Source organism: Ischnura elegans, chromosome 12 (assembly GCF_921293095.1).
Source record: "Ischnura elegans chromosome 12, ioIscEleg1.1, whole genome shotgun sequence".
In the NCBI taxonomy this organism is placed as follows: Eukaryota; Metazoa; Arthropoda; class Insecta; order Odonata; family Coenagrionidae; genus Ischnura; species Ischnura elegans.
In genome coordinates this window covers 5,544,759-5,559,752 of record NC_060257.1, presented here as the reverse complement: position 1 = coordinate 5,559,752, position 14,994 = coordinate 5,544,759, and the positions used below count along the sequence as shown (strand labels likewise).

General features: G+C 40.5%; 2 protein-coding genes across 3 annotated transcripts in view; both read right to left on the bottom strand.

Moving 5' to 3' along the window:
* The window catches only part of LOC124169718 (zinc finger MYM-type protein 3), an 82,753-nt gene that overhangs the window by 55,667 nt on the left and 12,092 nt on the right, over positions 1 to 14,994 (bottom strand). The window lies entirely within an intron of this gene.
* LOC124169719 lies at positions 8,020 to 12,942 on the bottom strand. Of its 2 annotated transcripts, XM_046548407.1 has the most exons (3): positions 10,703 to 12,942; positions 10,276 to 10,587; positions 8,020 to 10,204 (listed from the first exon to the last, which is right to left on the bottom strand). In XM_046548407.1, exons 2-3 carry the CDS (start codon positions 10,579 to 10,581, stop codon positions 8,066 to 8,068), a joined length of 2,445 nt encoding a protein of 814 aa, XP_046404363.1. In that variant the 5' UTR covers positions 10,582 to 10,587; positions 10,703 to 12,942; the 3' UTR covers positions 8,020 to 8,065. The 2 variants fall into 2 exon arrangements, with proteins under 2 accessions (XP_046404363.1, XP_046404362.1); XM_046548406.1 differs by having other exon boundaries at positions 10,276 to 12,942.

Below are 14,994 nucleotides of genomic sequence, written 5' to 3'. Positions count from 1 at the left end.
ACCACGGCTTAACGTCCCATCCGACGGACGGAGTGCTGTGCATGAAGTGATCTCCACTGTACGGCACAACAGGGATCGGGCATTCCTCAACACTTCTCCGCCACCGCCGGGGTTTGAGCCTGATGCCCCCAAAAACGCTGATTTTTAAATTTTCAATTAATTTGTCGACATCATTCAAAGACCGAATGAAATAAATTCAGAAGATATGCGTCGCAGAATACTTTTGGCGAAGATAGCTCTCAAAAACAAAGAAAACTTTTCTGAATCCATCAATATCCTGCAAACGAAAAAGACCTTTTCGGAGTTTTATAGTACGGCAGCGAGACATGGACTATGGGGAAAGATGAAAGAAAAAGCATAGATGATTTGAAATGTGGAACTACAGCATGATGTGAAAAGTAACCTGGAAATTCTGTATGAACAAATGAAAAGGCATTCAGAAAGCGGAGCCCATTGAAAACATTAATTAGAAGACAGGACAAATTTACTGGCATATACGGAGTGGAGTAAAGGGTTGGAATGGATTATAATGCTCATTCCATGATACACCTATCCCAAACGAGACACTTGCTAACATTGCCACACTAATTTGAAGCATTACCAACCTCATCTTGGACCATTTGGCGATTTTACGCGAGTGCCCCGTGAATTATTACGAAAAAATCCCACATAACTAGCGATCCCCCTCAATCCCTGGACATAAATCTTGAGTTCAGTGCATGGCATGTTGACGAGAACTCACCGCCTAAATACCACAGAGTAACTTTTAATAATTAGACTTTACCACAGTATAATTTGTGACACTCGGCGATAATACTGGTTTCGCTGAGGGATGGTATTTGGGAGGCTGACCGCAGCAAGGCCTACTACGTATATGGCAGCCGCAGAAATAGCAAGCGCCCTTACACAAGACCCTGTGGTTCCCATTCCGTGGATTTTCGCCAATCGCCATTGATCCCGGACATCGACTTCTCTGCGCCAAACACAGAGGAATCGAAGTAAACTTAGCGCACGGAACCAACCATTGCCAACGGGGTAGTTCACACAAACCCGAAAAAGCTAAATATGAAAACGACGGAACGAAGAGATAAGTTAAGACAAAAAAATGTTTAAAATTTTGTTTTAACCGTATTACTGTCGACTCAAATCGCATAGACCTTTATTTAAGCTTATCGGGAAAAACGAATTCCTAATGCTTTCCATTCGGCAAAAAATCGCTCTCAATTTATTGTTTCTGTCGGATCTGGAAATATAGTAGGGTTATAATATGATGCTCTTAGCGCCGCTCTGAAATTCTACTGAATCCCTTTTTTTCTTTTTTATATCCTTTTTATAGTTTTTTTTATAGTTTACATTTGTTAAAGCTGCAGATTTTACGTTTTGTATTCAATGTAAAGGCCATTTTGGCTGTGTTTGAATAATTTAATAAATAAATTAAAATATGTATCTATTCTCAATTGAATAAAATCCACCGATCCAAGCGAGATGGTGTTGAATTTTTCCACACTGAAATAGAGGGAAATTGCAAGTTTGTGTTCCAATATATTCTCAATTGCTCAAGCAGCCTTAGCCTAGCACGTAGACTCCGCAGCATATTCAAACTATCACCATTGTACGACGTGATTGCCGTGATTGTACGACCTAAAACAAATAATTCAAAGTTTTCACGAATTTTGCATTGAAATGTAGCATCATTTTAAGTAAACATCAAGTAGAGCTAACATTGCATGCAGTTAAGCCAAAACAGTATTACCTTTTTCTTTTCGGTTTTCCTTCCGCGTGTATTCACTACTTCAGGCAATAATTTCGCCAACGTTCAATCTAGCTTCTCCTTTCCATACGACGTAATGGCATTAGCTAAGAGACTCCAAGGAAACACAAGAATATCTTTATCAAACGACTTAATTCTAAACTTTCGTTTCGACCGGGGAAAAATTCGCACGTTTAAATTAGATTACTGCATCCACTCGCTAACAACTCGAAGTGGGTTCGAAGAGGTGGAAATGTTTCAACTCTATCATGATTACAAGACCGCGGGGAAAAAGTCCTTCATTTTGCAAAACAAATATCGCCCAAAAAGTCGAAATTATTTTAAACACAAGTCTTCCAGGATCATCGTGCGAATGCTACATGTATCACCTAGTGCCATGAGCCTCGGTATAATTGTCATGAGAATTAAAGAACCTGGATATCGTAGTGGTCTGCGCATTGGCCCGTAAAAGCCAAAGGTCCGTGGTTCGATTCCCGGTCCAGGGGAATTTTTTCTCATGGCAATTCTTGTATATTACATCTATCGTCAGAAAAATGCAAAGGAAAACTGCACGATTCGCCAAAAACTGCGAACAGATAACGCTGTATAAATGTTAAACGAATTAGCCTGGGACCAGCTAGAGACTCGGAAGGCTGACACAAGGATTAGACCGCTTGAGCAATTGAGACCCTTCAGAGCGACACGGGGAACATGGCATTTTAACCTCACCGTCCTTCCTGGTCCGACAGAAACAATAAATTTAGAGAGATTTTTGCCGAATGGATATGTATGGGAATTCGTTTTCCCCCTAAAACAACAGGGGGCTAAATGGATGCTGGGAGGACCTTCATCATTTCCTCGTTATTTGTAAAAAGGACCCCCGCCACAAGCCTATTTAAGCGGATTTAGGGGCTGTATTTTTTATCCCCACACCACAGAAAACTGCACACATTCAACAATTGTACGGGTAAGAAAAAATATGCCCTGGATAATGGCAACCTATCCAGGTGGGACTCGAACCCGTGACCTATTGCTTGACAGGTAAGGACTTCATACTTCGCCGCCACCGAGTGCGGTCATTCGGTTTTGGACGTTTATGGTCGAGTTTTGGACCTCGATGAAAGGAAATGCCGAAATTTACTATATATATTTGTTAAATCGTACGTTCGATAAAAATGCTAGCAACGCAAACACATGAAAGGCGTATATGCTTGTTTCCTCAGATTGGTAGACATTGGTATTTATCATGACAGGCTGCTTCTACTATAGTTCAACAACTGGTATTTGTTCTGTGATCGGTTTTTAAACCTTAAGAGCACGGTAGTTAGCACTTTCTCAGAGATTTCAACTCTTGCAACGAAACAGACTAGTCTGTTATAAACTCTCACCATAAAATTTATCCAAATCAACGTGATATTTGTAACATGCACGCGGGTCATATTAATTTAATTAAATTATCCATATGCATCTCAGCTTTCATGACAGAGATGGTCTAAGGAAGTTTATGCTACTACATTTTCTGTGTCTGCTACAAAACAATTTTTCGTACAATAAAAATTAAAACAAAAAATATTTAGTAGTTGAAAATGCATTTCTCTTTCCATTCACTAATAAATATAAAACATTTTCTCCAAAAAGCTAAAAGAAATCCCGGTGTCGGAGGTAGACTATTTCCTTCGGTGTCGGTCCATTCAAAGCAAACGGTTATAGTTAGAAAAGAAAAGGAAGAGAATCGAACAAAATCAGAATGTACGAGACAATCAGCAGGTGAAGAAGTTGAAAGAAAATATAGAAACAACAACACAACAGGAAGCTTTCGCAGCGATAAATATATTTACAATCCATGTATTTGGATTTACCGGTTGGCGTGTTTATTCGACTAAAACACATCAATTTTACTCATATCAAGATTACTTCATACTGGAAGCCCAAAAAAAGGAGTCATTTACCATACTAATCTCAACGTAATTAGCATGTCTATTCAAATTTAACCCTGGCGGTGTAAAAGATGAATTTGAAAACACAATTAGGAGATAATCGAGATTAAATAGTTATTGAGTAATATTTCAATGAGTTCTTAGCATTTTTACTAAAATAGATGACTCATTTTGGGAGAAGGCGCAAGTGAGGCTCTCTCCGGCCCCATCTACTATCTTGAGATAGAGCGATGGGATATAGTAAAGAGTGTATTGGATTGGGATATCCTTTCTCGATATACTTTATCCCCAGAGGTTAGAGCGAAAGTAAGTTTTACGTGAGAAAACACTAGTCTCTGGGAACGTGACATTTTTGTCACATTTGAAAATTCAAAGCTTTCTCTCCCCTTCAATACACGCATTTTTTTTAGGTAGATCGGACTTGGTGCCTTAAAATTAAGTCTAGATTCCTCCCTTTACGGAACAAAAATTTGATGATCGATTCTGAAAAAAAAATTAGATATGTCTAAAACCGCGAATGGGACGTTCTTGTCTCATTTGGGGATTGTTCAAAAGATTTGCTATTTACACGCCGTGTTTTTAATTTTTAATCGAAAACCAAAACTCACAACATGGTTTCTTTTAAAGTTTTATCAAACTAGGTATAGATCTCTCTCATTCGTTCGTACTGATCGGATTCGTACTGTTCGACAGAGAAAACGAATTCCCACACCTATCCGTTAGACAAAACATCTCTCTTAATTTATCGTTTCTGTCGGACCTGGAAATATAAATTTTTAATCGCATTCTCTTTGCACATGCAAGGTGTGGGCAGGACGAATGCGAAATGACACTTTCCGCCTTATTCTTTCTCACCCGAAAATCTTCCCACAACACCCTTCACGAATCCTAGCTTCTTCAGGGCTCCATCACAAATATTTTTTACCTGTGGTCCCCACGATAGGTTCGAAGTTATCCCAGATACTTCACTTCATATGCCCACCTACATGACACGTTAAATCAGTCCATAATGATAGTTGATAAGAATTAATGCAATTTTTATATTTCCTTAATTATTCAATAAAACACTTCGGCCTTCGGGGTCGCGCAATGGGCACAACGAGAAACAGTTTAGCTCTTTTTTTATTGGTCTTGCGTAGCTATGCAAGTGATCACCAGCATTCTGATCAATAACATTAATACCTCGAGCACAGGTTTATCAACTAAAAATTTCCTTTTAGCAGCTTACTCAGGCGTTGTGGTACACATTGACTGTTCCTCACAATTCGGAAACGGGCTAAACGAGGGGCTATGACCATTTATTTTGGATTTCACGCTCACGGTCACTTCTAGGGACTCTTCGCGTTGAGCGATTGGTTCGGTGGATACGCTTGATTCTGAAAAAAAGTGGTCAGCACATCAAATACTAACTTGGGCAAGATAGTGTCGTAAAAAGTCTCGGAAACGTTTTTTGTCCGGAAAAGTCCCGACGCGCAGAAAAAGTCTCCAACAGAGGTAGCTAAAAAGATTTTTATTTAATGAAGTTTAAAATTAAAAACATGCGCACTTACACTTAGCGCTAAAATGATTGACATTCTATGACGCATATCGTGTTTCTCTTCGTAAAGGGATAATTTAATCAATTTTAACCGAATTTTCATTCCACGCATCAGGCAGTGTGACCACTGAACTTATAAAAAAAGAGGATTTTTAAAGGATATTCCAAAATTAAATATGGGCAAGAAAAACCCAATTTATTTTTTCGCCAGTCGTTGAAGTGCCATTATTAGAGAATAATTTGGAATTTGCATAATCCATGATTTTCATTCATTTTAAGACAAACATGACGAGGGATTGCTAATATTTTACGAGTGAAAGTCTTCTCGGTACCTCAGCCGGCTCAAGTTTTACACGGCCTGGACAGGCTTATGACAGTCACTATACTGATAAAAATAAGGGAAACAGTGACACGAAAGAATATTGTAATTGGAAATGTTAACGGAAACGATTTTCGCTTCATTTCCCTTAAGAATCCCCATAAAGTACAAGCGTGCCTACATATTCCAGGGCTTGTGATTTCGTCCCACTGGGGGAACAGCATTGCAGCGTGACAAGGCCTCCTCGACTTGGCAACACTGTCGGGAGATAAGCGAAGACAGGAACGAAGCCAAGAAGGGCAGCGGCAGTTCAGGTCAAGCGAGACCTCCTTTTCATTTCCGTTCGGGGAAGGCAGAGGCTACGTGGGGGCACATGTCCCACGAACAGTGGATTCGAAACCCATTGGGCGGCTCGCGGGGTTACTCTCCTGGGCCGAAGTCTGAAGCTATGAGCTTATCACCTCTGCACCACAGAAGGGGGAGGACAGGAAGGAAAAAGGAAGGAGGCGCCGCCGCGATAGGAGCCCGAAGACGCCTCCTGGGACGGGATAGGGAAGGAAGGGACGAAGAATCCCGCACCGTCACAAAGGCGGGCGGGTCCTACTATTAGCGAAACCAGGAAAGTCATTGCTGTGGCCGTAAAATTTGGCTCCACTCGTGAACGTAAAAAAACCAGAAGCCCTCCTGTGGTGGTTTACGTGAATATTACTTCCCGTAAACTCCCACAGAGGGTTTCTGGTTTTTGGTTTGCCAAATCTTACGGAAATTGGAGACCCTTTCTTTAACTGTTGATCCATAAAGGCATCCGTACAGCTCATTTACTTACCCCATTTTCATGAAACCAACTAGATTTCACGTCAATTACTGTATTCATTTATTTTTAACTCAAAAAGTAGAAACAGCACAGGCATTTTCACATGATCTTGATCCTTAAAAACCATGGCTGGCAGTCCTCCTCACCTTCTCCAAAATATTTCAACCTTAAATGAGTTCAACCGTACAGTATAATCACCCAGATAAGAAACTGCGGCGATCCTGAATGGAAGTGCAGTCCACAAAAAGTTCTCATGATTAGTTTCCAAGCACGAATTATAAGTGCGGCAATATAGTAAAAGTAAGGAACCGCCCTAAAATGCTTGTAATGGAAGAAGAGCTTTCATTCAAGACATTAAGATTTCTGAGAAAATTAGAATAAAAAATCTAACAAAAATTACGTTATACTTCTCATCAATGTAGTCCCAAGTATTGAACGCGTTGAGGTAGTTTTCGTCAAACGATCCATGCGCCAAGCCCACCTACTCTTCCACGACACAAGCCGAATGTCCAGAGATTTTACAGAAGACAAAAATTTCCCGAGTATTCCACTTCCTTAGAGCAAGGTCCCTGCATACCTCGAGCGTCTCAATGGTAACGCGGTATTATGTCAAGGTTCTTAGAACTCTTACTTACTTACTTACTTGCTTTTACTTACTCTAAGAACCTTGGTATTATGTCACGTGACTTGATAACGATTAGCGAATACTAGGTTGGGACAAGATCTCAATTTCCTCCCATCCTGACTTTTCCTGACTTTTTCCTGACCAAAATCTTGATATATCCTGACTTTTTCTAGCGTTCGCCATAAGTTTTAACGCATGAAGAAAGATGTCATAAGAGGTCATATACAAGGAAATAGCTCAAAATATGCAACACTTCAGTATTTTTTAATTGTAATATCAGAAAAACTTACAAGAAATGTTACTACTGTACAGTACTACACGTTAGGTACTTTGGTACTTTCCAAACAAAATATGGCCACTGTGGACTAGCAATCATTGTGACTTAATCATTAGTCAAAACAGTAAAAAAAACAAGGTGAACAAAACAATCACAATTTACTTATTTTAAGTACACTTCACACATAATAATAGTTCTTTCATAGTGACTTTCCAAACAAAAAATGGCCACTGTGGACTAGCAATCACTGTGACTTAATCATTAGTCAAAACAGTAAAAAAAAAACAAGGTGAACAAAAAAATCACTATTTCCTTATTTTAAGTACACTTCACAAATTATCATAGTTCTTTCATAGTGACTTTCCAAACAAAATATGGCCACCGTGGACTAGCAATCATTGTGACTTAATCATTAGTCAAAACCGTAAAAAACAAGGTGAACAAAACAATCACAATTTACTTATTTTAAGTACACTTCACACATAATAATAGTTCTTTCATAGTGACTTTCCAAACAAAAAATGGCCACTGTGGACTAGCAATCACTGTGACTTAATCATTAGTCAAAACAGTAAAAAAAACAAGGTGAACAAAAAAATCACTATTTCCTCATTTTAAGTACACTTCACAAATTATCATAGTTCTTTCATATTGACTTTCCAAACAAAATATGGCCACTTTGGACTAGCAATCACTGTGACTTAATCATTAGTCAAAACAGTAAAAAAAACTTGGTGAACAAAAAAATCACTATTAATTTAAAGTGCACTTCACAAATTGTCTAAGTTAGAAACTCCATTGTTAAGTTAGAAAGTACCAGTCAACTTTTTTATTTCTTCATCAATGGCATCAGCCTCCTTCTGGCTTGATGCTAACACTTTCATCTTTTTGGCTTGAAGCTCCTTAACTTCAGTTCCAATCATCTTCTCATGGGTCCTTTTTTTTTCGACCTCAGCGTCCTCAGATCGGCGCTGCTTCTTTGCTTCTTCATACTCGGAGCGCGCGTGCCGAAATCTGTTGATCATTTCAGCAGATATTTTTATGTTTTCTACGCCACCAGCAGCGTTGACTGAGTAGTACACTTGGCGCTGAGCCACCAAAGACATATCTAATTGGTTCTCTACTATTATCTCCTTATTGATGGAGAAGCCACGCTCGATGAAAGCTTGGCCATGGCTTATGATCAGAGCCATTTTAATCACTTTCACTAAACCATCTGAGCACTTATAACGATCCCAGATACCTCTCCAGAAATGATCTAGTCTCTGCCTCTGACGATCATATTCTTGACAGGCGTTAGCAAATACTTGTTTGTCACAGAGCACCTTAAAGTCAGACAAAATAGTGTCGCACTCACTTGCAGGAAGCCAATTGCGGCTGTGCAGTTGTTCCAAGAAGCCGTTCAGTCGAGTAGAAACGGCAGTTTTGGAATGTGAAATCAGTTCTGGGTCACAAAAAGTTATGGCTCTGCAGAGTTTGTAATTCAAGGGAGCCTTTTCAAGAATTTTACTAACCATAGCCTTCAGCAGGAGCACACACTCCTCCTTGAACTTCAGCATTTCTGGAGTAGATACTTGTACTTTTTTGAGAGCGTCCTTTACAGAAAAACTAAAATTGAAGTTCTTCACAGGAATCAGATTGTCTTCATTGGTAATGTCAACTTTACATACATCTGACTTTCGATTTACATAATCATTCTTGACAAAATGTCTAAGCAGGTTCGACACTAAGTTCGACAGGTCCGTGTGCAAGAACGGCGCCATTGGGTCATTGGTTTGATAAGTAGTCAAGAATGGCTCAACAAGTCTTGCAACATATGAGAAGAAGGCTAACTTAGGCCCCAACATCTTATCTTCAACAGCTTTTGCAACATACAAGAAGCCGGCAGATTTTATTTTATCCTCTTCAGGTCCAGTTCTCACTTTTTCAATAAAAGTTTTTACGTTTGGCAATATTTTGATGCAATTATCGGCACCAGGTGCATTATTCAACCACCTCACTGCACAATACTTATTTGGGAAAGTAGTAGAGCCTGTCCACTCTGTATACTTACTGCGACGGGCAGGCACATTCTTAAATATATTGTATAAGGCCCTGAGAAACATGACAATATTCCAGCCACACTTACTAACCCCCTCTTTGAAGGAATTATGAACTACGTGCAAACCACAGGACCCCATGAGCAGCAGCAGTGGCTCATCCTCACCAAACTCTGTTTTCATATAAATCTGGAGATCTTTCAGGAACTTGACATTAACATTCGGGCCATCCATGCCAACCATAAGCACATGAGACTGCACACTTCTAGGAATTGCTGTGCAGTATGCCGATATGAGATCAGTCGCCCTTGAGCGACCCAGGAACACTGAATCATAATATTTCGTCACCGTTTCATTTTGATCATCACACCAAAATTTAATGGCAAGATCCATTTGAGTCTTCTGGCTACACTTATTGAGACTCTCGTCAAATAAAACTACCACAAAATCCAGTTTGGTTAACTTAGATGTGATAACATCATGGAAATGTGGGGCTAAACCATGTACAAGTGAATAGGCGATTTTGTTCCGACCCAATTCCATTTTTGCAGCAATCATACTATCTGGGAACATTGTGGGAAATAACTGCACTGCCTTGCCCCCAGAAGACAAAGAAGTATGGCTCGTTACACAATAGATACACCACAAAATCTCAGCTTTGGTAGTATCTTGCTTCATTAACCAGGTGTTAAGACCTTGCAAACCAGCAGTCTTCGGGACGGCGATAACTTCGTTGGTACATCGCGCACATGGGCATGAACATGTGCAGGCAGGTGAAGCTGGTGTGGGGTCATCGGGATCGTCCCGAGGGTCTTCTGCAGTCCCACCCGATGCTGAGGAACCAGGTGCCGCCGCCGTGGGGTTCACCGACGCGGATGTAGAGGTAGAGGGAGTTGCTGTAGTCACCTACAAAAATCAGGCTGGGGTAGAGAACCAGAAAACCCCGAAGATTTTACAAATAACTCACCATCACTTACCTTCTTAGCGGAAGGCAAACAAAATATCTTGATCCCGTAACAGCTCTTCTTGTTCTCGACGGCAGTATTGTGGTGGGTTGATGACAGGTGTTTAGTCAGGGCACCGCGACCCATGTTGCCGAGTTGATTCGTCTTGCAGCACACCGAGCAGTAGAAAGATGTTGGTTTTCCTTCTGGCAATCCATGCTTTAATGCAGTCGAAGTCTTTGGTGAGAAGCAGCTGAAATGAAGCTCCTTTGACCAATCCTCGTTCCAATACGTCTGCTTTCCCCCGACCATGACTAGAGACGAAATGGGCCTCAGCATTCGGGTCTGAAAATAATACAATCTCATTTTGAACTACAGCACCATTAAGTTTCAATGAATAGTCGAATGGAGTGGATAAAATAACACGACAGTGAGTTTGCTAATATTCGTGACAGCCTACCTTCAATGAAGAAAACGCAACCTCCGCTGCTCTCCAGGCACACCGACTCGTCCGGACTCGTCACCGTCGCACTGTTATTGTTGACCCGCCGCGGGCGTAGACCCGGGGAGCGCGTGGGATGGCGGGGGGTGTGGGGGGAAAGGCGCGGAAAAGGAGCGACCGTGGAGCCAAGGTTTAGAGCCTAAGGTTGCCTCACTCGCTTCTGCGCATGAGCCTACCAAGCCGCTACTATGTCACAGACGACCCAATGCAACTTTGCTATTGCATTGTCGTATGGTAGTACAGAATTCATTTAAGGTTCCTGAGACGCTGCGTCGCCATGCGTTCAACACAATGTAGTCAATATTTCCTGCGCTTTCTCCGTTAATGGTCTCAGTAGTCCACAAATGATAAAATGACTTTTTGTGGAAGAAGAGCGCGTTACACTGCCGTGTATGCCGGCCTCCCGCTATACAGTGGCGACGTGCTCAAACTGTCAGAAACGAAGAAAGCTGGACGAAACGTCTCATACTACACGTGGGCACTTGAATTTAGGAATCCTTTTATTTCATGGATATACAAATCGGCACCAACAACCTCTTAATACCCCTCACACGTTAAAAAAATATCGCTGAAAGTGAATCGGTCAAAATTAATATGTATATATACCAAAGAAGTGATGTACAAGATTTGCGATGCTCCTATCACATGTGATAAGCTAGATTTTTTTCCACTTTTGAGATAAATTACCTAACATACTTATTCGTGCAAAGACAATTATGTTTTTACATCATCAACCCGAAAGGCATGACCTCCACTGTATCCCCATTGTAAGAAATCATTCAACCTCATTTCTAGACGTGAGACTAAAAACTAGTTGTAATTTTATTATTTTGTACGCCATTAAATAATACAGAGCAATTTTCCAGGCAATGGCTGAGCAGAATAACCCATAACATGTGATAATTGAAGTTCAAAAATATTTTAGCGCATTAAAAATATTTCTCAGGCATCACGGGAAAGATCGTAAATCGCATGATAGAAACCTATATTTTTTATGGTAATTATTCCTTCACTCGAACAAGCTATAAATTGGTAGTCTTGCTAAACTTCTAAGGTAAATTAGGATAAACCGTTTCAATTTTTTTTCTTTTCACGTCATATGTACTTGCAACTGTATTGAATCAGAACCTCTTCCAAGTGAAGGATTCTTTTTACTTTTGAGATTTTAGCCTGGTTATCCGATCAAAAGTCATTAATTCAGGTATTGATACTTTGCTCCAGATTTATTGGTAATCTTCATTGCGTTCAGACTTTATACTTTTCTCTATTCTCAATTATCAACTAATTTTTCCAGAGCATGATAATGAACGACAAGACGCATGGTGAGAAAATAGCGTTTTGCAATGACATGGTCATCCTTAGTGAAAAGCATATGCATATATGTGTTTTAGTTTTATTTAGCTGATAGCATACCTGACGGGTGATCGAGAGGAGCTTTAAAAGTAGGCATATGAATTCAATTATAGTGCATCTGAATTAGCAATCGGTAATTTCAAAATTTATTTTATAATCAATGATCGTTATTTTTAAGTGACTCACATTGCTGAATGTTTTCTAGAAATTTTCTAAAAATGCTTTGACTCTTCTGAATTCTCTCTGAGCTCAATATTGAAGTTGGTTCCTTTTCAATAGTCTAAATTATTTGCTAAACGTTTGCCTAATTGGAACCGCTGCAGCAAGCGATGTAAAATTTCAACCCTTTTCACTTTTTGCACTCGTCACATGTTTATTTTATTTTTTGATTACTCCAAAGGATTTCATGCATGCATGCATGCATGAGAGGGTTAAGAGTGTCTAAAGGCCGTTTTACACGGTACACGGAATTGCGCAGTCTGACGTACGTGCGAAGGCGCAATCAAAATTGCGTCGTGTAAAGCGGTGAATTGCTAGAACACATGCGAGAACCTTGCCATGCAGCGGCAGGCAGAGCGACGCCAGCACTCCTTGCTTCGGCGGTGAAGGCGGCAGCCCAGTTCGGCACGGGTTAGCACGAGGGGAAGGGAGGCGGTGAGACAGCGCGGCGCGGGCGTTCTCGGCTCATCTTGCGGCTGTCGCTTGCCGCCAGTGCGGCGTGCGGTGGCCGGCGGCACAGCAAAAGGCACACAATCCGATCCATCCTGACTCTTCGGGCGCTCATCCTGACGATTTCCTGATTTTCCTGACCAAAACTTTTTTTCCTGACTATTTCCCGACTTTCCTGACTTTCCTGACTTGTCCCAACCTAGGAATAGTATAGTATAAATTGCTTGAGCAATTGGATGCCAAGAAAAATCGCTGAAGGGAAGCTTCGTGGCCTAATATTGGTGATTAAAGTCAAACATATTTTTATGCATTACAATTTCATTTTGGTACGTGCTCAGTCTTTCACCTGGGCTCATTTATGTTTAAATTCCCCATGTTTTCGGGTAAGCGGACACGATGACGTTAATTATCCGATAACCATAATTAACAAGTATACTATTCAAACGTTTCCCATCACTTCGGGGCAGTTCATTGTGAAATCATCATCTATTTTAGCCAATCCTGATTATCCAGCCCGATTCAATACAACTAATATAAATCCGGCTTGGAGCTTTCCAGTCCTCTTTCTGGTTTGATCGACCAGGCTTACCAGGATGTAAAAATACTACGCATGCGCAAACTCGTCACAGGGCTTCAACAGAAAGGTAATAGGAAAGTATACGGTCGTTCGAAAATGTCGATAGAAAATTTTCAAGCGTCGCTAGTTGATTCTCCCATCGTTGCCGGGTTTCCACCGCGTTTTACAAATCAGACGATGACAGTTTCGACAGACTTCTGAGCTGAATATATGTCGTCATAGGACATGAAACAACCCGGTGGAAATCCGGTAACCATGTAAGCATCTACTACTCAACGCCGAAGCCTTGGCAAGAACTTGGCGAAAGAAAAACTGAGTTAACGATGAAATCCAATGAAAATGACCTGAATTTAGTTCCACGTTAATTGGGCTAAATCAATCATCGGAGCTGATTTATGCCAAACACCCTAGAAGTGGCACGCAGTGTATTATGTAGATATCCTTGAAAAATTCTTTTTTCGACTCGGTTTGAAATAGGCACGAATTTAAACGCTCAGAAGACGATATCTCCATTTCGAAGAAATATTTTCAGAACACAAAAATTCCCCGTGTATTCCACAACATGAGCAAGGACCGTGCATGCCATACGTGACATGGCTCTTTAACTTTATTATGCATTGTATAATGGCAAAATGGTTGCCACATTAGGTTGCAAACATAGGTCACACGACGGGCTTCTCCGAGATTCTTTTTCCAAGTTAATATCCGTTAGCCATCCGAAGCGCTGTCGCCAACTCATAACATACATTATGAATAAAACCTTTTGAGCTATGTTTCCGCGTCAATTCTTGGGTGGCCCCAACGTTTCCCGACCCATGCTGGTCGCTTTCACAAGGGATGCCACAGAATCAGAACGGAATCCATTGAGAAAGCGACCAGCATCGGTCGGGAAACGTTTGGGCCACCCAAGAATTGACGCGGCGACATAGACGAAAAGTTTTTATTCATAATGACGAGCACCCGCGAAAGTTTCAACGAAGAATCATAACATACAGTAAAAAACGCTGAGCAATATTACACGATAATTTATTCAAAATGATACGCATTATCATTGAACGAATAATAGTTTCCAGAAAATTTATACTAAAAATTATAATTTTTCGTTACCTATTTCCCGATTCTTAAGAGACTCATTAAATTATATTTTCTTTACTCAATTGCCGTCAATTTGTTTTCTACGCAGGCTCGAAACTTACGCAGAACGTTTATTACACCATCTTCTCGATTATTAAGTAATTACAATAACGATTACTTGAGGCGAAATATTGTAACACGTAAAGATAAATTTTGTGACGACAGGTTAGGATATGTGCTCTTTAAAAATTAATCAACTGCTAACTTAAATTAACTATACGATTTGGGTTTAGACATGATGCGTGAGATATTCGAAGAAAGCATTGAATTAATGTAACGTTATTATATCTAAACTTCATCTCGATTCGGATTGGAGGCACGAATGCTAAAAGTTAATATATATAATTGAAGTATACTGGGACTGGCCGCGGTGAAAAGTTTACGGAGTCATCCGCAATGCACAACCGGGATCCCGGGCGGGGCGAATAATTTTTCTCTGTGGAATTATCGCGCATTAATAAATATAATTGTGGCGCAGCACGACGCGCCGCTTGTTCCGACTTATAGTCCCATCTTC